The 24,725-nt window shown below is 39.2% G+C and overlaps 1 protein-coding gene across 1 annotated transcript in view; it reads left to right on the top strand.

Moving 5' to 3' along the window:
- Positions 1 to 24,725, top strand: part of LOC126480764 (mediator of RNA polymerase II transcription subunit 23) — a 187,260-nt gene that overhangs the window by 105,247 nt on the left and 57,288 nt on the right. Inside the window, exons 10-14 of the mRNA XM_050104054.1 lie at positions 574 to 748; positions 6,537 to 6,706; positions 13,531 to 13,694; positions 13,857 to 14,011; positions 14,114 to 14,294. Coding sequence (XP_049960011.1) covers positions 574 to 748; positions 6,537 to 6,706; positions 13,531 to 13,694; positions 13,857 to 14,011; positions 14,114 to 14,294 — 845 coding nt within the window. The remainder of the gene's footprint in view (positions 1 to 573; positions 749 to 6,536; positions 6,707 to 13,530; positions 13,695 to 13,856; positions 14,012 to 14,113; positions 14,295 to 24,725) is intronic.

The raw sequence follows: 24,725 nt of genomic DNA on the forward strand, positions 1-24,725 counted from the left end.
TTGTTGTGTGATGGAAAAGTATCCCAAGTGTTAGTTTGATACTTACACAAGGCATGAATAATGCTTTCTCTAGTGACATGAACTAAGGAATGAATAAATAGATATCTGACAATTATTCTGTCAACTGTCACTTATTTCAGCATCATGGTCTTATTTTTATGGTAATCATAAATTACCTGCCCATCCCCCGGAATGATTACTTTTACCACATAGCTTGCCCCTTACCTTTACATTTGCATCAGCCATTCATTACACTATTAATTTTACAAAAATTTTCATACGGCTATATGATATTTTTGTACTCCATCTTAGTCTTTTGTTTAATGTTTAGCTTTCACAATAATTGTGTACTAATAGTTGTTGTATCTACTTATTTTACATCAGAATGTTGTTTTGGTTATTAGTAAAGATTGATCTTTATTTCCCTTCATATATGATTTGAGTGCGCTTAACACCATTGATACATTATGTTTTCTTACCAAATAAAGTCCAGAAGTGTCCATTTTCCGGTAATCAAATTTTTGTTTCATTTGTATAATTGTTTCATATTTCATGCATAATTTTGTTTTTCAGGTCAGTTGCTGCCCACTGTTTTTAAATCACATGCTTGGGGAATTTTGTATACTCTATTGGAGATGTTCAGTTATCGTATGCATCACATCCAGCCTCATTACCGTGTTCAGCTACTGTCTCATCTGCATAGCCTCGCTGCTGTACCTCAGACGAATCAAACTCAGCTTCATCTCTGGTATGAAAGTACTGAAATCCTGATTTTTTTTCTCTCTGTAGTATAATCACTCAAAATCTAGACTTGAATTTCATTGCCAATGGCCTGCTATGTATTTGTTGTGATTCTCTTTCACCTATGTGTTTCTGCAACTGCAAATACTCCATTGTCGTGTCATTTACTTGTGATGTCTTCCCCTTAGTTAATTTAATGTTTAAGTTTAGAATGAACATTTTAAATAAGAATGTTCAAAATTTGAGATTTAAACAGAGAATCTGCTTACCCGATGCTCAAGCATAAACCGCTATAGCAGAGAGCCACATTAACAAAAAAAAGTTTAATTTCTTGCTTTGATTTGCTTAATTGAAGCCTTGAACTCCAACGTTGCCTGTTTAAATGCAAAATCATAGGACTAATATCATCACAATGTTAATTATAATATTAAGCATTTTATAAACGGATTTTCAAAAACTCAGCAACCAGTTGCACAAAAGAAAATTTATTTCTTTATCGGTTTCAGGCACCTAGTGCTCTTCTTCAGAAAATCAAAATTATCGCATTATTAGTGAGCTTCAAAAATAAGCAGATCTGTGCAGCATAGTACTCTAGTCCCCAGCCACAGCCCCCAGTCACACAATGTGCCTCACACCTCATTTTCATGAAAGCATGGTATGAAGCATGTTGTGCAACAAGGATCTGTGACTTGGAACTACATTACTATGCTGCCTGAAACCGATAAAGAAATAAATTTTCTTTTGTGCGACCGAGCGAGGTGGCGCAGTGGTTAGCACACTGGACTCGCATTCGGGAGGACGACGGTTCAATCCCTTCTCCGGCCATCCTGATTTAGGTTTTCCGTGATTTCCCTAAATCGTTTCAGGCAAATGCCGGGATGGTTCCTCTGAAAGGGCACGGCCGATTTCCTTCCCAATCCTTCCATAACCCGAGCTTGCGCTCCGTCTCTAATGACCTCGTTGCCGACGGGACGTTAAACTCTAACCACCACCACCACCACCTCTTTTGTGCGATTGGTTGCTAAATTTTTCAACAATTATACTTATTGTTGCTGAAGATGAGTAAAATATTTGGGATAAAATTTTGTTATGAGTTATATGTAAGTTGGCTACAACATCACACATTAAGGAGTTGGGAGTGCAAAAAATAGATGTTTACTATGTGCGAGTGAATGAAGTACATAAAATATTCACATATGTGTGACTATGACAAAAAGAACAATGATTATGATGGTACACAAAAATACACTTTGTTTCAAGTTGACTGTTATAATTGTTTCTTCAGAGTGACAGTTAATAAAGCTCTGAAGATGGCATTTTGAGCCAAAAACTGATTAACACAATGAAATTAATACAATAGAACAAAAGCAAACCTTTTACCTGCCATCTCCTCCTCCATATCTCTGTCCGTCTCCTCCTACACCCTCTCTGTCCATCACCTCCTACCCTCACCTCTCCATCTCCTTCCTGTCTCTGCCCATCTCCTCCTTCCCCTCTCTGTGTCCACCTTCTATGTCACCTTGTTTTCAGTCCCCCCCCCCCCCCCCCTAAATTGGTAATTGGTTCGTACCCCTACAGGCAGTAAGTGGTGTGTGTACAAAGTTCAAAGTGGTATGTGTACAAAGTTCAGTTGAAATCGATAAAGTGGTTTGAGAGTAGATGTGAAACATACGCACAAACATTTTTGTATGTTTAGATTTCCTTTATGTAGGCAGTGGCCAATTATACTGATTATTTATTTTACAAATTGGATAGTTCCATTGAAGAGTTTCCTGCACCAGTCTGACCACATGCTCTCTCATTAATCTACATCTGCACGATTACTCTGCAATTCACATTTAAGTGCTTGGCGGAGGGTTCATCGAACCACAATCGTACTATCTCTCTACCATTCCACTCCCAAACAGCGCGCGGGAAAAACGAACACCTAAACCTTTCTGTTTGAGCTCTGATTTCTCTTATTTTATTTTGATGATCATTCCTACCTATTTAGGTTGGTCTCAACAAAATATTTTCGCATTTGGAAGAGAAAGTTGGTGACTGAAATTTCATAAATAGATCTCGCCGCGATGAAAACCGTCTTTGCTTTAATGACTTCCATCCCAACTCGTGTATCATATCTGCACACTCTCTCCCCTATTACGTGATAATACAAAACCAGCTGCCCTTTTTTGCACCCTTTCAATGTCCTCCGTCAATCCCACCTGGTAAGGATCCCACACTGTGCAGCAATATTCTAACAGAGGACGAACGAGTGTAGTGTAAGCTGTCTCTTTAGTGGACTTGTTGCATCTTCTAAGTGTCCTGCCAATGAAACGCAACCTTTGGCTCGCCTTCCCCACAATATTGTCTGTGTGGTCTTTCCAACTGAAGTTGTTCGTAATTTTAACACCCAGGTACTTAGTTGAATTGACAGCCTTGAGAATTGTAATATTTGTCGCGTAATCGAATTCCAACGGATTTCTTTTGGAACTCATGTGGATCACCTCACATTTTTCGTTATTTAGCGTCAACTGCCACCTGCCACACCATATAGCAATCTTGGTCTTCGGATGACCTTACTAGACGGTAAATTACAGCATCATCTGCAAACAACCTAAGAGAACTGCTCAGATTGTCACCCAGGTCATTTATATAGATCAGGAACAGCAGAGGTCCCAGGACGCTTCCCTGTGGAACACCTGATATCACTTCAGTTTTACTCGATGATTTGCCATCTATTACTACGAACTGCGACCTTTGTGACAGGAAATCACGAATCCAGTCGCACAACTGAGATGATACCCCATAGGCCCGCAGCTTGATTAGAAGTCGCTTGTGAGGAACGGTGTCAAAAGCTTTCCGGAAATCTAGAAATACGGAATCAACTTGAGATCCCCTGTCGATAGCGGCCATTACTTAGTGCGAATAAAGAGCTAGCTGCGTTGCACAAGAACGATGTTTTCTGAAACCATGCTGATTACATATCAATAGATCGTTCCCTTCGAGGTGATTCATAATGTTTGAATACAGTATATGCTCCAAAACCCTACTGCAAACCGACGTCAATGATATAGGTCTGTAGTTCGATGGATTACTCCTACTACCCTTCTTAAACACTGGTGTGACCTGCGCAATTTTCCAGTCTGTAGGTACAGATCTATCGGTGAGCGAGCAGTTGTATATGATTGCTAAGTAGGGAGCTATTGTATCAGCGTAATCTGAAAAGAACCTAATCGGTATACAATCTGGACCTGAAGACTTGCCCGTATCAAGCGATTTGAGTTGCTTCCCAACCCCTAAGGTATCTACTTCTAAGAAACTCATGCTAGCAGCTGTTCGTGTTTCAAATTCTGGAATATTTCATTCATCTTCCCTGGTGAAGGAATTTCAGAAAACTGCTTTCAATAACTCCGCTTTAGTGGCACAGTCGTCAGTAACAGTACTATCGGCACTGCGCAGCGAAGGTATTGACTGCATCTTGCCGCGTGTGTACTTTACATACAACCAGAATTTCGAGTCAACGTTTCGTTGTGGAACCTATTAAAGGCATCTTACATTGAAGTCCGCGCCAAATTTCGCGCATCAGTAAATTTTAGCCAATCTTCGGGATTTCGCGTTCTTCTGAACTTCGCATGCTTTTTCCGTTGCCTCTGCAACAGCATTCGGACCTGTTTTGTGTACCATGGGGGATCAGTTCCATCTCTTACCAAATTATGAGGTATGAATCTCTCAATTGCTGTTGCTACTATATCTTTGAATTTGAGCCACATCTCATCTACATTTGCATAGTTAGTTTGGAAGGAATGGAGATCGTCTCTTAGGAAGGCTTCTAGTGACACTTTATCCACTTTTTTAAATAAAATTATTTTGCGTTTGTTTCTCATGGATTTGGAAGAAATGGTATTGAGCCTAGCTACAACGACCTTGTGATCACTAATCCCTGTATCAGTCATGATGCTCTCTATTAGCTCTGGATTGTTTGTGGCTAAGAGGTCAAGTGTGTTTTCGCAACCATTTACAATTTGCTTGGGTTCATGGATTAACTGCTCGAAATAATTTTTGGAGAAAGCATTTAGGACAATCTCGGAAGATGTTTTCTGCCTACCACTGGTTTTGAACAAGTATTTTTGCCAACATATCGAGGGAAGGTTGAAGTCCCCACCAACTATAACCGTATGAATGGGGTATTTATTTGGTACAAGACTCAAATTTTCTCTGAACTGTTCAGCAACTATATCATCAGAGTCTGCGGGTCGGTAGAAGGAGCCAATTATTAACTTAGTTCGGCTGTTAAGTATAACCTCCACCCATACCAATTCGCACGGAGTATCTACTTCGACTTCACTGCAAGATAAACCACTACTGACAGACACAAACACTCCACCACCAATTCTGCCTAATCTATCTTTCCTCAACACCGTCTGAGACGTCGTAAAAATTTCTGCAGAACTTATTTCAGGCTTGGCATGGGACATTCAACTCAAATCTTCCTTCCTTCCTTTGTTTGCAAATTATTGTGAAGTTATGGTTTCTAGGTTTTAGCCACAACAGACATGAATACGTTAGTGGAAAGTTCTGGTGGGATATATATAATTAAGGAATAGAGGTATCAGTTAACCAAATAGTAGAAACATTCAGTCATCAAATAAGACTGAGAGCATTGCTGACTATCAGATAGCAGTGTAACCCTACAGTGTGTTTGTTTGTACATATGTGTGTACATATAACCTAGCTTCAAAGAGAATTAATCTGAAAGCTACCAAAGTTTTCTGTCTTTATGTGATTGTTGACAGTTCAACACATCTACTTTTTAGTGAGCTGTTACCTTTACTCTTAAATTAATTACACAACAGATATGTTATTGATGTGAGGGGAAAAAGGAAATTAGTGGCCAATATTTTTGTCATGCTAAACTATTTTCAGGAGCACATTTTTGAAGCAGTTTACATTATTTTTAAAACCCTCTTTTCAGAAAATGGTGTAATATAGAATATCACATGGTTAATTATGAAATTACTTCATTCAGTAAACATCATCATTTGCAGTTGTAGAGGAATGAGTAAAGATAACCACTGTTTGTATAGTGGAGCTTTTGAGTGGTAGGTGCCCACACAAAAGAAACTGTAATATCATAGCTCAGCTGTGTTTGTATTGTGACTTGTATGAATGTCATACCTTGAGGGAGAACAAAAGTTCATAACCTGAGCAATCATGTAGCAGTTCTTGCTTTGTTCCTATTGACTGCTCAGTGCCATTGCTGAACGGACACAGTCTAGATTTCAGTTCTTTGTAAACTACTGTGCTATATTTGGTGGTATTTGTGTTTACTCTTTGTAGTATGAAAATATGCAGTGTAAATATTGTTGCACATCAGAGATCTTTACGAAATGAGGGTTTCTTTCCTTCCCCCCCCCCCCCCCCCCCCCATCCCCCCGCTACCCCCAGAAAGTGCCAGGAAGTTCTATGACAGCATATATAACCTTCACTATTCAAAGGATTGATAAGTTTTTCAACTCCGAGCGAAAGTATATTGTCACTTAAGACGGAAGGAATACACTTTCACTGTCAAGAAAAAGTGTATTTTCAGCCGAGAAAAAGTGTATTCTTAACCGGGAAATCCGGGAAAAATATTTTTTTAACCGTGTATACACCCTGTTAAAGAATATGAAAAGATCATATTTATTCTCTAAAATTTTGATGGCATTATTAAATTATTGTTTCTCATTGTCTGGTTCGTGCAGTACAATAAATAATTAAGGAATGAAATTGTAAATGAATATTATTTTGAATGTAGTATTTCTCTTTGTTGTTAGTGTTGAGAGCACAGCACTTCGATTGATCACTGGCCTAGGCAGTGCGGAAGTCCAGCCACAGTTGTCTCGCTTTCTTAGTGAACCTAAAACACTGGTGTCTGCAGAATCAGAGGAACTAAATCGTGCCCTGGTTCTCACATTGGCTCGCTCCATGCATGTCACAGGAACAGGTTTGATACTTCACAGTTAACTCCATTTTCAACAAAATTTTCCTTGTGATAAAGCAACTATCTTTTTGTTGCCATCATTGCTTTGATGATTCTTAAAAGTTTTATTAGTACCGCATTGTAAGTGTATTCTTTTTGTGGGAAAATACTCTAACTTATAAATTGAAATGTTGAACTATGTAATGAAAAACAGGTCTCAAGATCATTTGTGAAAATGAAAAAAATTTAAAGCCATGAATGTATCTGGTATTGTATTATGGTTCAGGCCTCAGATACACTGTAGAAATGAGTAAATTTATGCATAGTGACATGATGTATCATCAGATGGAAGACTGTATTACCACTCAGTGTGCCAGATTATCAGTTAGATAAGTCACAGCAGAGCTCTTAACGTATAAACAATCATCCGTCACATTCCTATGACCACATGTCTCTCTCTCTCTCTCTCCCTCCCTCCCTCCCCCCCCTCCCCCCCCTCCCTCTCACACACACACACACACACACACACACACACACACACACACACACACTTACATGCTTGTGCAGACTCCCCCCCCCCCCCTCACCCTTACACACACACACACACACACAGGACTTCACATACTTACTTCCATGATGGAAGTGGTGACTGAGTGATTGTCAGAGTAGATGAGTGAGGATGAGGAAGTATTGGATGTTGGGAGGACAAAAGAAACTGTGTGCCATGGAGAGGGTAAACAGTTGTTGGGGGATTAAAATAGTAAAGATAAAGTGCTTTCAACCATAATGACTTTTCCAGAATGAAGTTAAGCAGTGAAGATTGGTCATGAGTCATGCTTGGGTAGCTCATTCTGTAGAGCCCTTGCCCGCAAAAAGTCAAGGTCCCGAGTTTGAGTCTTGGTTCTGGTACACAGTTTTAATCTGCCAGGAAAGTTCTTCAGTTATTGTTGTTAACAATCATAGAGAGAGAGAGAGAGAGAGAGAGAGAGAGGAGAAGAAGGAGTGAGGGGAATCCAAAGTTGGTATGAGAGATGATTGGGCTACATAATTAGAAGAGACAAAAGAGTGAGGGCAGAGGAGAGGGGTGGAGGTGATCAAGGAGGAGACTAGCTAGGCTTAAGGCTAGAGAAATTGTAGGAACAGAGGAGCTACTACAGGCACACTTCTTATGTACACAATTCATAGGAGCGGCAAAAGGATTGATCAAATAGTTTGAGCATGGACATGGTGTGTTGTGGTCTGCAATATGTTTAGCTATCGAGTGGGCTAATTTGTGGTTAGCCACTATTTGGTAGAGGCCATTGATGTCATCTAGCATCTGTGCTTTAGCCATCGACTGCATTTTAGATGTTTATAGCAGTTAGCCAGCCTTCTATTCACATGGATAAATGTTTTAATGTTGCCAAAATGTGGTTATTAAGCTCCAACTGCTTGTCCCTAATCTCTCTCATACTTATTATCTGATCTATAGTTGATTGCCATTCTTGAAATCCTTCCTGATAATCTCGAGTGGCAATCTATCCTTTCCATCTTGTTTTTACTCTATCCTGGACTTTCCATTGTCTGATTATAACTATCTGTTCAGTTACCTCAGCTTCATCATCCATATCATTTCCATACTACAGATATGAGAAACTGTTTTGTAGGTCTTCTGAGTTTTACAGTTTGTATACTTGTTGCCCACTTCTAACTACATCAGTTTGCCTCCTTCCGAATATTTACCTTACAACAGGTATTGACTTCATTAATTTTGTCCATTTTTAATGTCATCCAGCAAGTATTTCATGTCTTCTTCATCCTCATCCTTGCTATCTTTCCTTTGATGATTCTTCGTTGCAGCCAGTTTCTTTGCAGTATGTGTCCCAACCAAGATGTTTTTGTCATTATTTTCTTTTCCACTAGTTTTCTATCCTCTCCTGTTCTAAGGGTACTTGTCCGTTCTTCATTCTGTCAGTCCAGTCCACTTTAAGCATTCTTCTACACAACCAGATTTCGAAACTACCCAACTATATTTCGTCTTTTGTTTTCACTATCCACGATTTTCTGCTGTACAACACTTGGCAAATCTCTTTGTTTTCTGTAGCAGAATTGTTTTTGCTGTCAAGATGCCTTTCATCTTTCTGAAAGCTCTTTTGCACATAAATATTCTACGTCTTATTTTCACCACACAGTTTCCATTTTCTGTCATCAGATTTCCGAAGTACTTGAAAGATATTACTTGTTCCAAGGTATTTCTAGCAATGATAGTTTGACAGAACATTCATGATTGCTGAATCATATCACTTTAGCTTTTCTTGTAGAGTGTTTTTCCAAATAATCTGTGAGGTGATTCTACATCTGAAAATAAACTGAAGAAGTCCAGTGAACATTTGTCCAATTTTCAATTGTTACGGAACTGGAGTGGGTTGAAGACTACACCCACCCATGAATGAATATGAAGACATATTTGATTATTACTTATCGAAATACTGTGTAGACACTGTGGCGGACAGAATAATGGTGGGACAGATGACTGATTCATTCTACAAGAGGTGTGGGTTTTCACCAACAGATGGCAGCATTGTGACATCGCAGTGAGGTACAACTGCAAGCATGTGCAATTGTGAGTTGGATCAGTGAGCAGTTGTGAGGCCTGTTCTGGCATAATGTCAAGCACCAGCACGTCAGCCAGGAACATTAAAGCAGAGAGGGCTGCGAGACGATGTCAGCCAATAGTACGCTGACCGACCCCTCTCTAGGTGACTATGAGACAGTAGCATCATCTAGACCAAGAGGACATAAGCGCCATACCGCCTGGCCGTGGCCCAGTGGAAGACAAGCCATTTCTATGAAAGCTACAGCCGCAACTTAGGAACTTTATTGTTTCTCTTGTGTTATGAACTGTATACACTAACGAGACTGCTTACGTTTCGTGTTGCCCTTTGCTTGCGACATCTCATTATACATTTTTCAAACTTAAGTATCATCAGTTAGCTTACTGTAATAAAATCTCATTAATATGAATTGCTTGAATTATTGTCTAGTGATGCGAGAAAGCAGGTTTCCTAGGCACCGTATATTAGATGAGTGGGCAAGACACAAGAAGGCTGTGTACATGTTATGCCTGAGTGTTGTTTAATCGAGCAGGTCCATTATGCCCATGAATACCAACAGGCCGCATACGTTCACCCACGCAGAATATGCAGACATGTTGTTTGTATATGGATACCTGCAATTACTGTGCCTGTGCGGTTGTGACAGAGTACCAGAGACATTTCTCTGTTCGACAAACCCCCTGTGCCAGGTATTTCCAACAGTTTTTCAAACATTATTTGAATCTGGAACACTATCCAGTGCACACATAACATCAGAATGTGAGGCCATTCGGTCTGTTGAGAAAAGAAAAAACATTGTTGCAATGGTTCAACGGAGTCCCACCATCATTATATGGCACATTACCCGTCAGCTCAATACTCCACAAATGAGGGTGTGGTGTATGTTACATTCTGAGAGCTTTTACCCATTCCATATGCATTCTGTGCAACATTTGCATCCAGATGAGTCTCAAAGTAGACAACAATTTTGTGAATAGTTGGCTGTACCAGGAGATGTCATGCAATACACTTTATTTACAGAAGAGGCTACATTTAGTCACAATGGTATCATGAACATCAACAATTCTCATACATGGGCAATGGAGAACCCACATGACACTAGGGAAACAAGATTCCAAGTTAGGTTCTCAGTGAACGTCTGGTGTCATTTGATTGATGACCTGGTGATAGGGCCTATGGGCTGTGTACGCTACAGAGGTGGATACATGTAAAGAACTTGTCACTTGAATCTCTGATACTATTGCCCACATTAAAGCCCGCTGACCGAGCGAGGTGGCGCAGTGGTTAGCACACTGGACTCGCATTCGGGAGGACGACGGTTCAATCCCGCGTCCGGCCATCCTGATTTAGGTTTTCCGTGATTTCCCTAAATCGCTCCAGGCAAATGCTGGGATGGTTCCTCTGAAAGGGCACGGCCGACTTCCTTCCCTGTCCTTCCTTAATCCGATGAGACCGATGACCTCGCTGTTTGGTCTCTTCCCCCAAAAAACCAACCAACCAACCAAAGCCCGCTGAGATGTTGTTCGATGTGCAGCACAACACGCCCTCCAACTTGTTGACAAGTGCCTTAAAATGGATGGGGGCTTTTTGAACACCTCGTGTAGTATGGATCTGTCATCTGTCCTACCATTCTTTTGTCCACTAAAGTGCCTACACAGCATTCCAGCGAGTAATGTTCACACTTGCCTTCGATTCATTCATGGATGGGTGTAGTCTTCAACCCACTCCTGTTGCGAAATGATTGAAAATTGGACACATGTTCACAGAACTTTTTCGGTTTATTTTCTTTCACATGTAGAATCACTTCACAAATTGTGTGACATCCTTCCTGAATTACCCTGTATCTAATCTCATTCCATACTCCTTTCCTACTTTTCCAACCCTCTCCTACATAAACTTTGTAACACATCAAAATTAATGAAAGAGGTAACTCTCACCAGATCCAGTTGAATGCTCATCATTCACCTTGCTTTAGTAAATACAGTGAAAAGTTAATTACTGATTTATTGTGCATAATCATAGAAGATTTCTCTATTAATGGCCTCTATCATACTCATATGAATGTTCTTGTATACATTTCAAGTTTGACTTCAATCTTGTATAAAACCCTGTTTATCCCCTATTGATAGCTGTATAATGTACAATGTGGATGGAAATAATACAGTCACATTTATGTAAATAGGATGTCTGCATTACACTCTTATTTAATTTCTGTACAATCTACCAGCTTAACTAATGAATTATTATATATACCTGGCATAAATTTCTGCTTTGTTTTCTCCGCACTCTTAGTGTTTTCAGTTTCTTTAGCAAATTTTCATTGTAACTTTTCACATCTAGTCAAAGACATGTTTAATTCAGCTCATTCTATCATGTTCTATGTTCTTATCATTGTGTATTTGTAACTCTCACCTTTTATTTAATAGATAGTAGGCTACTTCCATTTTATATTTTCCTTTCCTTTGTGTTCTCTTGTAAACTGAATGCAGTTTAGGACTATCATATCTTCTGATTTTTCTTTATTGTTTTTGGAAGAGTGTGTTTAAGTCACAGATGATGTTGTTCTCAGCAGATTCTGCTAACATATGGCCTCTGTCATTTCTGGTATCATATCTGTTGCTTCCCGATGGAAAAAATTCTTTAAATTTGCATTAAAATCCTCAAATATCATGCTGTTGCAATATTTGCTGTCATTTATCAGATTCTGTAAGCCTTTTTTTCCCTTAGTTTTATTGTCACACTTCTGATAATCCTTTTATACCCCATTTGGTGTTGTAAAATTACTCTTTTGACTCCACAAATATTTCTGTTTTAGCTGTCCATATTTTTGTCTATTTAGCCAAACATCAGTTGGCAAGATGTAGATGCGGAAATATCTGGGTATGCCCCAAGGCCTGAGGCCATTGCCTGCGGTCTCTGAGTCCACTACTCACAATTTTCTTTCTTCTTCTTCTTTTTCTCCTCTCTCTCTCTCTCTCTCTCTCTCTCTCTCTCTCTCTCTCTCTCATTTCCATTATTGATTCCTTTATTTACTTTACATAGATCTTCAAGAGTGAACTGACACAGAGAAATAGGGTTATTCTTAATGTCTTGGGCTTGGTTGCAACCACAAAGGATGTTGTCCAGTCTTGCTAAGTTGGTTAATGGCAATAGGCCCATCCTCTTGAAGTGTGTACTAGCTTGCAGGTTCTATGCTAAGCTGTGACACAAACATTGTCCTTGATTTGCTGTGTGGTACAGTGAATATTACGTTAAGAAATACTACAACCAGCCACTTTTTTATGTTATTTTATTTACACGAATAGTACGCATAATAAAACGTAAGTTCATCTAACAAGTAATTATATAGATTGTGAAGTATAGTAATTTTAAAAAATTGATATTTTGCACAGGGTAACTGGAGAATCCAAATTGCGGTTGATGTTTCTAACACTGTGCTAATTGAAGATTCAAATGTATATCATGCCAGTTGAAGATGGGTGGAAGCCCAAAACTGGTATTGCTATAAATAAAAGTACATAAAGTAGCTGGTTACTGTATTTCTTAAAGTAATATAATCCACAGTCAAGGAGCTCAACAACCAGTGAAATTGATAAATTAATCTGTACACTGAATGTGTTCTTTGCTCCATGTGCGACATATCCTCCGTCAATCATGTACTTGAATTTCTCACTGTTTTGATGAGCTGCTTGCTGTAGTGTTGGAGCAGAAGTACTCATACTCTGTGCAGCCTGTATAAAGGTGGGGGTCTTAATGCAGCCATTTATTATGTGCCATGTTTCAGTCAAGAGAGCAATATATGTAACTCTTGCAGTTAAAAATAACTGCACAAGAATAAAAAAAACTTTGACTCTGTGAATTGTCATTAAGTATATGTGAAGCAGGTTTGCATGTAAGTATTTTGTGCCTATTTTTCCTCACATTGTACAAGATACTTTAAAAGATTATGATAATAACAACATAAGCAAACACAGTAAAATATTTTATTCCTGAAATTGAAGATACTTATTGTAGTGATTTGAGGTATGTTAATTATTTTGCCTGCTAGTCGCAAGTCAATGAAAGAAATTGTCACAAGATAGCAGAATAGACATATGAATATATTGTGTAGATCAGTACTGAGAAGAACTTGTTAACCCAGCAAAACCATTTATAAAGTTTCTGGTTGTGTGTGTGTGTGTGTGTGTGTGTGTGTGTGTGTGTGTTTATTAGTGTGCATCCATTTATACATGTAATTTTTTTTCTCCTTAAAAGGATCAGAGACGTTATCTGGTACTTGGTGCAAAGATATTCTGAATACCATAATACAGAATACTTCGCACACTTGGGCCAACCATACACTACAGTGCTTCCCACCAGTGCTGAATGAATTTTTCCAGCAAAATAATGCACCCCTGGAAAACAAGCCGTTACTAAAGGTATAATTATTGTTGATCATGGAGGAATGGTGAATAGCAGTCTATCTCAGTTCTTATTGTTGTTATTCCATCCTGAATTTTCAGTTTCGTTGTTTATTTTTGATAGAATAACTTTGCATGCAATGAACTGCTTTCTTATAACATTATTTTTGTGTTTCAAAGAAAGCTGTTGAGGAAGAGTATAGAAATTGGACATCAATGAATAATGAAAATGACATTATTGCTCATTTTTCTGTGCCGGGAACTCCTACTCTTTTTCTTTGTCTTCTTTGGAAGATGATATTAGAGACAGATCGTATTAGCACAATTGCATACAAGTAAGTAGCTACAATGTAATTCTGTTTCCTCAAACCTTCTAAATCCATGTCTACTACCAGATGGTACATTACAAACAAAAATTTTTCTGTTGCTCTCTGAAGGATACTAGAGCGAATTGGCGCAAGAGCACTGTCAGCACACATTCGTAAATTTTGTGATTATCTTGTCTATGAGTTTGCTAACTCAGGAGGTGGCCAGCATGTGAATAAGTGTGTTGACGCCATCAATGACATGATATGGAAGTACAACATTGTTACAATTGATCGGCTCGTTCTTTGTTTGGTAAGTTGATTCATTCATTCATACATTGTATTACATAGCATTACTAAGGAAAATCTACTGGGTTGTAAAATGAGCCAAGAATCCATTAAATATAAGATTGTCATCAACTCCATCTGTTGCTCCACTAGTCTTATAAGTCAGTGGTTGGTCCACAGACACAGAGAATTGTAACAGTCAGATAATCATTTGTAGCTTCTGAGCATTCATTCTACTAAGAGCTTTAGACACTAAAATGCCCACCTGTGTGGCCACAGCACTGCATACAGGAATTGTCATCATCATCATAATAATTGTTAGTATTTTTTATAGACTTTGGAGAGAGAGAGAGAGAGAGAGAGAGAGAGAGAGAGAGAGAGAGAGAGAGAGAGAGAGAGAGAGAGAAGGGGGGGGGGGGGGGGGAGGGAGGGAGAGGGAGGGAGGGAGCTGGCTTGGGAGAAGGGCAGAAGTAGGTAGTTCGTTATCTTTCCACCTATATTATTCAGATTAAGTTTTTATTTATTAATTGTAAGTCATTTTGACAGTTTCATTTATTTCCTAATTTATGTGTGTTCGTAGTGTTACTGTCAGTTTGAAATAAATGATATAGTACGAAAGGGGATTATATTCTCAACTGGCAATTGCACAAGAAGCTCAACAGCAGACTCATAAGTACACCACATACAGGGTGGCGATTCTTCTGGAAAACTTGGAAATCTCAGGGAGTTACATTTTGCCTGAAAAATCAGGGAGATCTCATGGAATTTCATAAAATCTCAGGAAATTCTCTGTTTTTTTAACATGGTATTGAAATTTAATTTCCTTTGAGTTTTATAAATCATAAATTTTAAGATGCTTAATATTTCAAAGGGTGTTAAGTATGAAAATATTGTTTCATATAAATTATTGATGTTTAAGAACTACGGTTAAACTACTACTTAAGGCTAGTATACCTTAGCTGGGAGGAAAGGGAAGTAATTATTGTGGTATCCTCCACCCACTGTTAATTTATCCGGAGTTTCTTATGACATCATCTTCCTCCCCATACCCGGAATTCTCAGGGAATGATGATGATGATGATGATGATTTTTTTTCCAAGTTTGAGTAGTCACACTGGTATAATTTCGGTACATTTCAGTTTCTATAAAAAGGAAATTCCCTTAACTAGCCAATTCTTATGCTCAGGAGACGAAATCCCAGTATTGACTTTAGACACATGTGGAAGTGGAAAAATCTTTTCCTGGTTTTTGGAACTATTAATTCTTTCCTGGAAAGAGTGATAGCTGGGGGAAAATTAAAAAGGATATATAGGACACTCAGATCCCATGATGAGGGCAGAAAGGAGGTGCAGGACACTCATACCTCATGATGAGAGGGACACACCAGTTGTGAGGACAAGTAAGGGGAGGCCAATGCATGGAAAGGATCATTTTGACAAACAGGAGAGCTTCGAAAACAATTGTGAAGACTGGGGCTCAGTTTCCTATTCGGCTATACAATTTTGTTCTGTCTAATGACTTTGTGAGAGGTGGGGTTAAAACACAAAGAACTGTCAAACATGGTACTCATTATCTGAAGAGACAGCAGCACGTTGGTAGGGACTGCGAAAATTCAGACTTTGCGATAAATGCGAAATTGATTCAAATTCTGCCTAAAAATAAGAAAATGTGAAATTACTTAATAGACTCTATTTCATAGTGAATTGTATCCAGATGAACTATTGCCGGAGGTAGTTTCAAAAAGCTTTATTTTCTGCATATAAATATCGAAAATGTAACCAATTTTCAGTTACTGGTATTGAACATGATCTGGTGAAGCCTAATTTGGAAAGATAATGTGCGTAAGAACCTGTTTGGATAATGAAAAGTGTATGAATGCAACAGTATATCAATCTGCTCTGTGAACTGGTTCCATGCCAGTTGTGGGCACTTGAATGGTCTGTTTAAGATAAACACTGCATAATCCAACATAGTGCTCAGCCATGGGACCTAGCATTTTGTAACAAAGAAACATTTATGTTTGTTCATTAACTAAAGCTCAAGAGATGGTATAATGCAGGCACTTTCAACATGGCAAACTAGATGATGGATATTTCAAACTGTGGTAGCATCGGATACTGCTAGATCGGGCCTGAAGTACATTGTTAACAGTACTCTTCTAACCTAACAAGCAGGCGTATGATAACCATTCCTGAGTGCATTGTGTTGTGTGTTGCTCATTCTTTTCTTTTCTTTATTTTGAAATAAGTGAAGTAGTTAATCCGGGTTCATCACAGATTTCGGTTGCAACCCTTACAACAAAAAAAGAGATCAGTGATCCCTGTGACAATTTGTCAGTTCTGCTATAGGCTGCTGCCCAGCAAAAGGGAGATAGGGCTTGTTTTGCCATACCACTCCTCTCCAATCTGGTGGCTAAAATTCTAGTTTGTTTACACTTGCAGCCATCTGCCACCATAGCCTATAGTACCCGCACTCTGCGCTATAGCGATTGGGGGCAAAAAAAATCTGTAATATTTTTTACTGTGCTGAAATTTTTTCCCCATATGTTCAATTCTACTTCTACACAACCTGCCTTGTAAGTTCTGTCTGTAGCATTTTCAGGCATGGATCGCACGGCTATGAGTGCCCGCAGAAGGTTGAAATTGATATTTTGCAGATTTTGTAATCATTGAATTGGGCTGGAAAATACAAATAATGTCCAGAAACACCTTAAATGGGAGATGCATTCAGTTCATTGGCAGTAAAATACTGCTGCTTTTCAACAGATCTATTTTTTTGAAAACTCAAAAAAACAAAGTCCATTTGGGAGGAAAAAAAGGTGATGAAATTTTTGCAAAAGCAAACATTCCAATCACAGAGTTCCCAGTCAGCATTTTTTTTTAATAGTCAATCTCAAAGAACTTATCTTCACCTTTAAATTTGTGCATTAAAAAATAATAATAATTTTTAAAAAATCAACAAAAATATATTTTAATTTTGCCAAAAGTAGATGCTACATTTTCCGGTCCTGCACATAGTCTTTTAGTTTTGTGTGGTGTGTGGTCCATGACTGATTGAGAGGTTGACTGCAGTAATGCCCTCTGTAGCTATGGTGTTTCCGTCAGCTGTGATGTATTCTTGAGATCAGTACCCACTGATATTACACCCCACTAATCCCCAATAAACTCGTTCCACAAAACAGCCAAATAGGCTTTGAAACACTCAGCTGATGCTTACTTTGGGCCATAAATGGAAAGGAAGTGGTTAGTTGTCTGTTATGTTCACCATGAAGTCTTGAGATGGCACCCACTATCTAAGGTAGGTGACATACTGCTTGTCTGGTCAGGGTTGGAATTGGTGGTGTCCACGTTGGTGCTGGCTAGCTTCGTTGGTTCACTAGCTGGTGTTGGCATGTCAGTATCTGTGAAATCCTCAACATCATGGTGCAGCTGGAGGAGCCAAAGGACCCAGTTGAGATTTCCCTCTGTACTGAAGGGCTAGGTCACTATGGGGTATGACATCAGTACACACTGTACGGTGCGATGCATTATGTACTGTGATGTTTATGCCTCCAGTGGTCCACCTGGAGCCAATTGTCCATGTATACACATGCTAGAATCAGGAGCATATGACGACGAGATACAGTATATGAACGAATTGAATGGGCAATTCAGTATGTAAAATGTCAGGAAAATATAATAATCTTGGAGAATTGAATGAGTCTAGTAAGGGAGGTAATGGAAACCAGATTTGCAGAAGACTATGAATTAGCTAAGAGGAGTGTGAGAGCAGAATTACATGAAGTGTCAGGGGAAATGAAGGTACAAGGTAATGGGATACTCAAATATTGAGGAATAATGTGCGTTTTAAAGTTCCCTGAGGTTGTAGGTACTGTGATAATAAATACAGTTGGCATTTCAGTTGAGGAGGAATAAACATTACTAAAAAGGACAGTCACAGAATTTGGACACACAAATATAGATGTAATAAAGGTAATTCTGAAGCAATCTTAACAGAGGAAATATGAAGCTGAATCAAATATATATACAGGATTTTTGTTCCTGAGTATCAGCAGCTGGTAGGACCAGACCCACACTTGCTAGTACTGTTGAATGGGGCTGCTAAGAGTGGGGAGAGCTGGCCGTTACATACTTCCAACTGCTTCGGCACTAATGCTCAGGATGTCAGAGGAACAGGTGCACCCCTCCACAGCACAACACTTTAAAATAAAATTTCTTGCTTGTAAAGGAGTTCAAGTGATGAAATTTTACAGAGTTTGACTGCGCAGTTTGGTGATCAAACATTGTCAAGGACTTGCGTGTTCACCTAGCATAAAGGGTTCAAGAAATGATGAGAATGTGTGGAAAATCAGTAACACAATCGCCATATTCACATCAGCATTACAGTTAAAAGCTTTGATGTGGTTCAAGAACTTCTTGAAGGCAGTTGCTGGACATGAGTATCAGAAATTGCAGAACAGATCAGAATATGTTTTGGGAGCTGTTAAAAGACCATTACAAATGATTTACAGTTCTGTAAATTGTGTTACAGATGGATTCTCAAGCTTTCTGACTGAAAATCAGAAGCTGAGACATTTAGAGATCTGTCTGAGGCTTACAGCAGGGTTTGCAAAAGAAAGTGATGCATTTTTTAGTCAGATCGTCACCTGTGACAAAATGTGGGTCCACCACTACACTCCCAAATCCAAACAAGCCAGTAAGGAGCGGCAGAGGAAAGGGGAGGAAGCCCCAGTGAAAGCCAATACTCGACTCTCAGCTGGCAAGGTTCCTTCAACTGTTTTTTTTTCTACTGCCGAGGCATTTTGATCATTGATTTATTTGCATGAGCAACCCGCAATCAATGCTGCAAGCTGTTGAAGAAGGTGGGGGATGCATATTGCCACAAAAGATGAGACCAGTCAATTTGGCATGTCATCCACCTCCATGACAATGCCAGGTGCCATACTGTACCTCTAATAGTCTCCAAACTGGAGGAAATACACTGGACTCAGCTTGATCACCCTCCTTACAGACTGGACCTATCACTCTGCGATTTCTGTTTTTCTGGCCTGCTGAAAGAAGCTCTAGGAGGACACTGATTCAAGTTGGCGAGGCCATGGAGGAATTTGTGCGCAGTTGGCTCCTGACGCAGTCAACTCCATTCTATGATACTGTGATAAAAAACCTTCTTTCTCATTGGGAAAAATGTATTTCTACAGTGGAAAACTATGTAGAAAATAAACAGTAACTGCCTTACTGCCTTTTGTTTTAAAATAAAGTGTGGTTTTTTTATTTTTTATTTTTTTTAAGAACATAAAAACCCATTTATATTTGATTCACCTGTGTACTTCAGTTGATTGACAACAAAAGGAATTGTTGTATCTATCGGTGTCACAAAATGCGTGAGCACTCTAGAACACATCAAACTCTACAGAAAGATTAAAATATAAGTTTGTTTTTGATATATACAATATTTACTATTCGTAACTTTGTACCCTGTAGTCTCTCTCTCTCTCTCTCTCTCTCTCTCTCTCTCTCTCTCATTCTCCTCTTTTTCCACCAGTACCAGTTATCAGTATTCACTAGGAGTCCGAGCAGCAGTAGCATCTTTATTGGTTTGTAAAGCCTCACTTCACTATTATCTGTGGCTCAGAGTGATCTAAGTGTAGTCTGAGGATAATTTTAAGGAAATTCTGAGCAGAGCTCTGAGTGCAGCAGCTTAAAAAGTTGCCCGGACCAATCACAGTTGCCGTCTGTGAGGTGATGCCAATTCAACGCACTCTGGTGACACTGCCATTGTGTAATGTGGGTGCGGGCAATGCTGTGATGGGGTTCTGATACATGCTGCTGCTGGTGGAGTTGGCTGTGGCTCAATGTTAGAAGTCACAAATGACCCTGTGTCCTGACATTAATCATGCAGACCATGGGGAACATATGCCAAAAAACTAGAGGTAAGGTGTTCATCCAATGCACAGGTTGGTGTGGGTTTGGCATTGCAGTGGACGCCAAAGACTGATATCAGGCTCTATGTCCTTGACCGACATTGCTGTGAATGATGATGGGACTGTGGAGGCAGCAGTGGCTGCATAGGTGGACAGGGGTTGACCTCCATGGGAGGTTCGTTTGACGACCTTTGCACCCAAATGTTAGGCACTATCAAGGGCGGCTCGTGTGTGGCAGGCAATGTTTCTGAAAGATGAAAGTCTACGACAGGATGATGATAATCATTAAAAAATAGATGATTTTGGTGCCATTGGTGGGTGCCTGATTTGCATGTACCATCTTCTGACTGATGACACCAGTGTCCCAGTTGTGAGTCTTGTTAAAGGCACAATACAATGCTTGTGAAATGCAGAATAGAATGCTTTATCCTTCATGCAAAACAAGGTTCCAGAATTGATGATTGAAGCAGGCTGTCTAAGATGAAATAGATGCAGTAGAGTTTGGAGACAACAATCATGTAATAATTCTGTCAGTGAAATGTTAAAAGACAGAGTGTGGTTGGTGCAACATTTTGCCTGGAAAGGGAACCACGAATTTTGCTCAACTGAGCTTCCAAGTTGCGAATGAAACATTCAGCTTCACTATTCGATTTAGGAGAGAATGAAGCCAATCAGATATGATGAATGCCATTATGTTGGCAAAAAATTTGAAATTACAAGAAAGAAATCAGCAGATTGTTCTCCAAAACAATTGTTTGTGTCAAATTGTCTAAACAAAATACAGAAGTGAATGCTTTTATAGTGCTGAAGCTAGTTGTTGAATTCATTGAAATAACAAATGGATACTGTAGTGTTACCTGCCATTGAGGCAAATGACGTTTCCTACTCCCTATTTATGATAAGGAAAGATGATCACAACAAAATAATGAAGTAGTATTAGGTAGGGAATAAGTCGCAAAACACTTACATTTTTTCCCGTTTGTGCAGAGTTGAACCAAGAGGTGTACAGGTTGAGTAATCGGCAAGTCATGACGGTGAGTAAGCATCTTCACTTGCTGTGGGTGGGTGCTTTTATGTTTTCACGTCATAGCTCTTTGGCGTCTTGACTGTCAAGGAGATCGACACCCTCTCCGAGAATGTAAACAGCAACAAACGAAGGAAACTCTAAAATGAAATGTTGCTTACTTACGAACTACTTTTTGCTGAGTCTTTGAGGTGGATGTTATGTTTGAATTAAGTTGTATCTGCTCCAAGCTGCATAGTAATTGTAATCTGTACACCCACTGAAACCAATACAAGGCAGTCAATGATGAAATGTTGATGTCATTTTGTAATTAGAGTAGATATTGTTTTTCCTTACACTAACAACAGCTGCAAAGGATAAGAGTTCAAGTCTTTCCAGGGTACACAATTCTAGAGAGATACTGCTTTGCATGATCTCCACATAAAGAAGATAATTAACAGTGACCAAGTTAAATTAAAGGTAAAAAACACACGATACATCAGGTGAAGGATCAAATGCAAATGTTCTGATTCAGCTCCAAACACATAAGAAGAGTGTCAAAACACCTCAATACCTAGTGTATGCACCAGTTACAGTCAGCTACCACCACCATCAGAATTACTGTGGATGCATTACCAAGAACCGTCAGATCCAGGCCAATTGAAAAATTCCTGGTGCGCCACTGCCTAGTCATCTGCGCAAGTTGAGAGTGGGCGGTCATCTGTTCTACATGCTTGTCAAGCCTGTGCCATGTACAATGCTGGCCCACTAACTGCTTTGTTCTAATGATTCCTCAATATCCTCTACATAATGGTTAGAAAATATGTTGCTGTAACAATGTGGGAATCGTGACTCAAGTTTGGTCATTAGGCGTATGCAATAAAATTACACTCTTCTGAAGAGTGCATTGCACATGATATTTGCATACTGCTGCACCTGAAAATTGTCTTGGATTATAGTCTAACCCATCCAAACGTAATACTTAAGCAATCGTAGAGACTGATCCCATTGAGTAGTGTATGCAGTCTACTGACAATCGATGGGAAGAGCTTGTAATGTCTGCAAATCAGATTGATCACTGTGAAGACAAGACAGTTCTGATGCATCAAATTCCACATCATTTCCCATAGGTAAGCAAGACAGAGTGTCAGCATTTGCAAGCTGTGCTGTAGGGTGATAGAAAATTTCACACTGGTATTTTGAAAGAAGTAGTGACCAGTTTTGTAGCTTGTACTCTGTACAATCAAGCATGTCTTTTGTTGGTTAAAAAGAGCATGGCTTATGACCTACCATGTGAAAAAAAAAATTTGTACCATGGAGATACTGATGAAATTTCGTGACAACATGAATGACACGACTTTAACCTACTGTGTATGGACTGGGACATCTATGGATTCATTGCAGGTGGCACAGGCAGGCAGTCCTGTGAAGTACTTTTGAACATGCTTTGCAACTACTATCCTGAACACCTAGTTCAACAGCCCATATGCAGTGGAAATATATTAGACTTTGTAGCTACAAAGCTACTGTATCGACTGTGTCAGTGAAGAGAAAGGGATTAGTGATCATAATGTCATCATAGTGACAATGGTTACCCAAGTTTATAAATCCACTAAAAAGGCTAGGAGAGTAGTTTTACTAAAAAGAGCAGATAAATAGCTGTTAGCATCCCACTTAGACAATGAATGGACATCATTTAGGTCCAACATGACGGACGTAGGGGAATTATGGGCAAAATTTAAATGGACTGTAAATCACAGCATATGCCAAGTAAGTGGATTAATGATGAAAGGATCCACTGTGGTTTAGCAACAACATTTGGAAAATGCTGAGAAAGCAGAGGCTCTTGAACTTCTGGTTCAAAAAAGAACATACAGACAATGACAGGCAAAGATCAGTAGAAATTCGTGCATTTGTTAACAGATCAATGCACGAAGCATATAACAACTATCACTATCATACCTTAGCAAAACATCTTGCTGAGAGCCCAAAAAAGTACTGATCCTACATAAAATTGCTAAAGGGGTGCAGGTTTCTATTCTATTTACTCCAATGACCATTCTGGTGTGGCAATAGAATATAGCAATAGAAAAGCTGAATTTTTAAATTTCATATTTAAGAAATCATTCATGCAGGAGGATTGATCGTCACACAGACTCCCATATGGAGGAGTCAGTAATAGGCATCCTTGGCACAGAGAAGCTACTGAAAGAGTTGAAAATAAATTGCCAGGCCCAGATGATACCTCAGTTTGGTTTTACAATGTCTACTCTATGACACTGGCCCCTTACTTAGTTTGAATTTACTGAGAATCCCTTGCCCAATCAAATGTCCCGAGTGACTGGAAAAGAGTATGGATGACATTAGTAGTGTGCTCTTGACACAGGCAAATCAATTAAATATCTAGGCGCAACTTTGTAAAGTGATATGAAATGGAGCAGCCATGTAGGGATGGTAGTCAGGAAAGTGAATCATTGACTTTGATTTTTTGGGAGATTTTTAGGAAAGTGTGGTTTGTTTGTAAAGGAAATTGGTATAGAATGCTAGTGTGACCCATTCTTGTGTGCTGCTTGAGTGTTTCGGATCCTCACCACGTCAGATTAAAGAAAGACATCAAACCAGTTCAGAGGTGGACTGCTACATTTGTTGCTGGGTGGGTTCAGTCAACACACAAGTATTACTGAGATGCTTCGTGAACTCAAATGGAAATTCCTGGAGGGAACAAAACATTCATTTCATGAAACTCTACTGAGAAAATTTAGAGAACGTGTCATTTGAAGCTGACTGCAAAATCATTTTACTGCTGCCAACATATGTTTTGTGTAAGGACCCCAAAGATAAGGTAAAAGAAATTGGGACTTGCATGGAGGCATATAGATAATTATTTTTTCCCTCTCTCTGTTTGTGAGTGGAACAGGAAAGGAAATGACTAGTAGTGGTATGAGTTACCCTTCGCTACACACTATATGGCAGTGTGAAGAAGAATGTTGGTAGATGTAGATGGCTAAGGCTTCCTTTCACAACTGACTGCAGTTGACTTGGGCCTTATTCAACATCTCAAACATGAATGTGACAGGGGATTTCGTGTTGCCAATCTTGTTAGGTAAAACTCCCTCTATTCCATATGATGGTGCGTCAACTGCAACCTCTATTGGTTTTTGCAGACTGAAATGAATGGGGCGTGGTGACTAAGCAGTGCATCTTAAAACTTGTGAAATGATTGTTCACATTCTACAGTCCATTGGAAAGGAACATTTTTAAGGAACATTTTTACACTGAAGATGATGCAAGGGAGCAGCAATTTGCATTGCATCCAGAATAAATTTAATATTGTAGGTCTGTTTGCCTGCCGAAGTTCTTGTACATTTTTAAGAGAGGTAATCTCCAGATGACCTCTAAACATTTAGTCGAAGGATAGCGCCTGTGGGCATCAATCGGAAGTCCCAAATATCAGACCTCAGTATTGAAAAATGAACACTTCCATAAATTACACTTAAGCCTTACGTGTGTTAAAACTTCAAAAAGAGATTCAA

Source organism: Schistocerca serialis, chromosome 5, assembly GCF_023864345.2.
Source record: "Schistocerca serialis cubense isolate TAMUIC-IGC-003099 chromosome 5, iqSchSeri2.2, whole genome shotgun sequence".
NCBI classification, from domain to species: Eukaryota; Metazoa; Arthropoda; class Insecta; order Orthoptera; family Acrididae; genus Schistocerca; species Schistocerca serialis.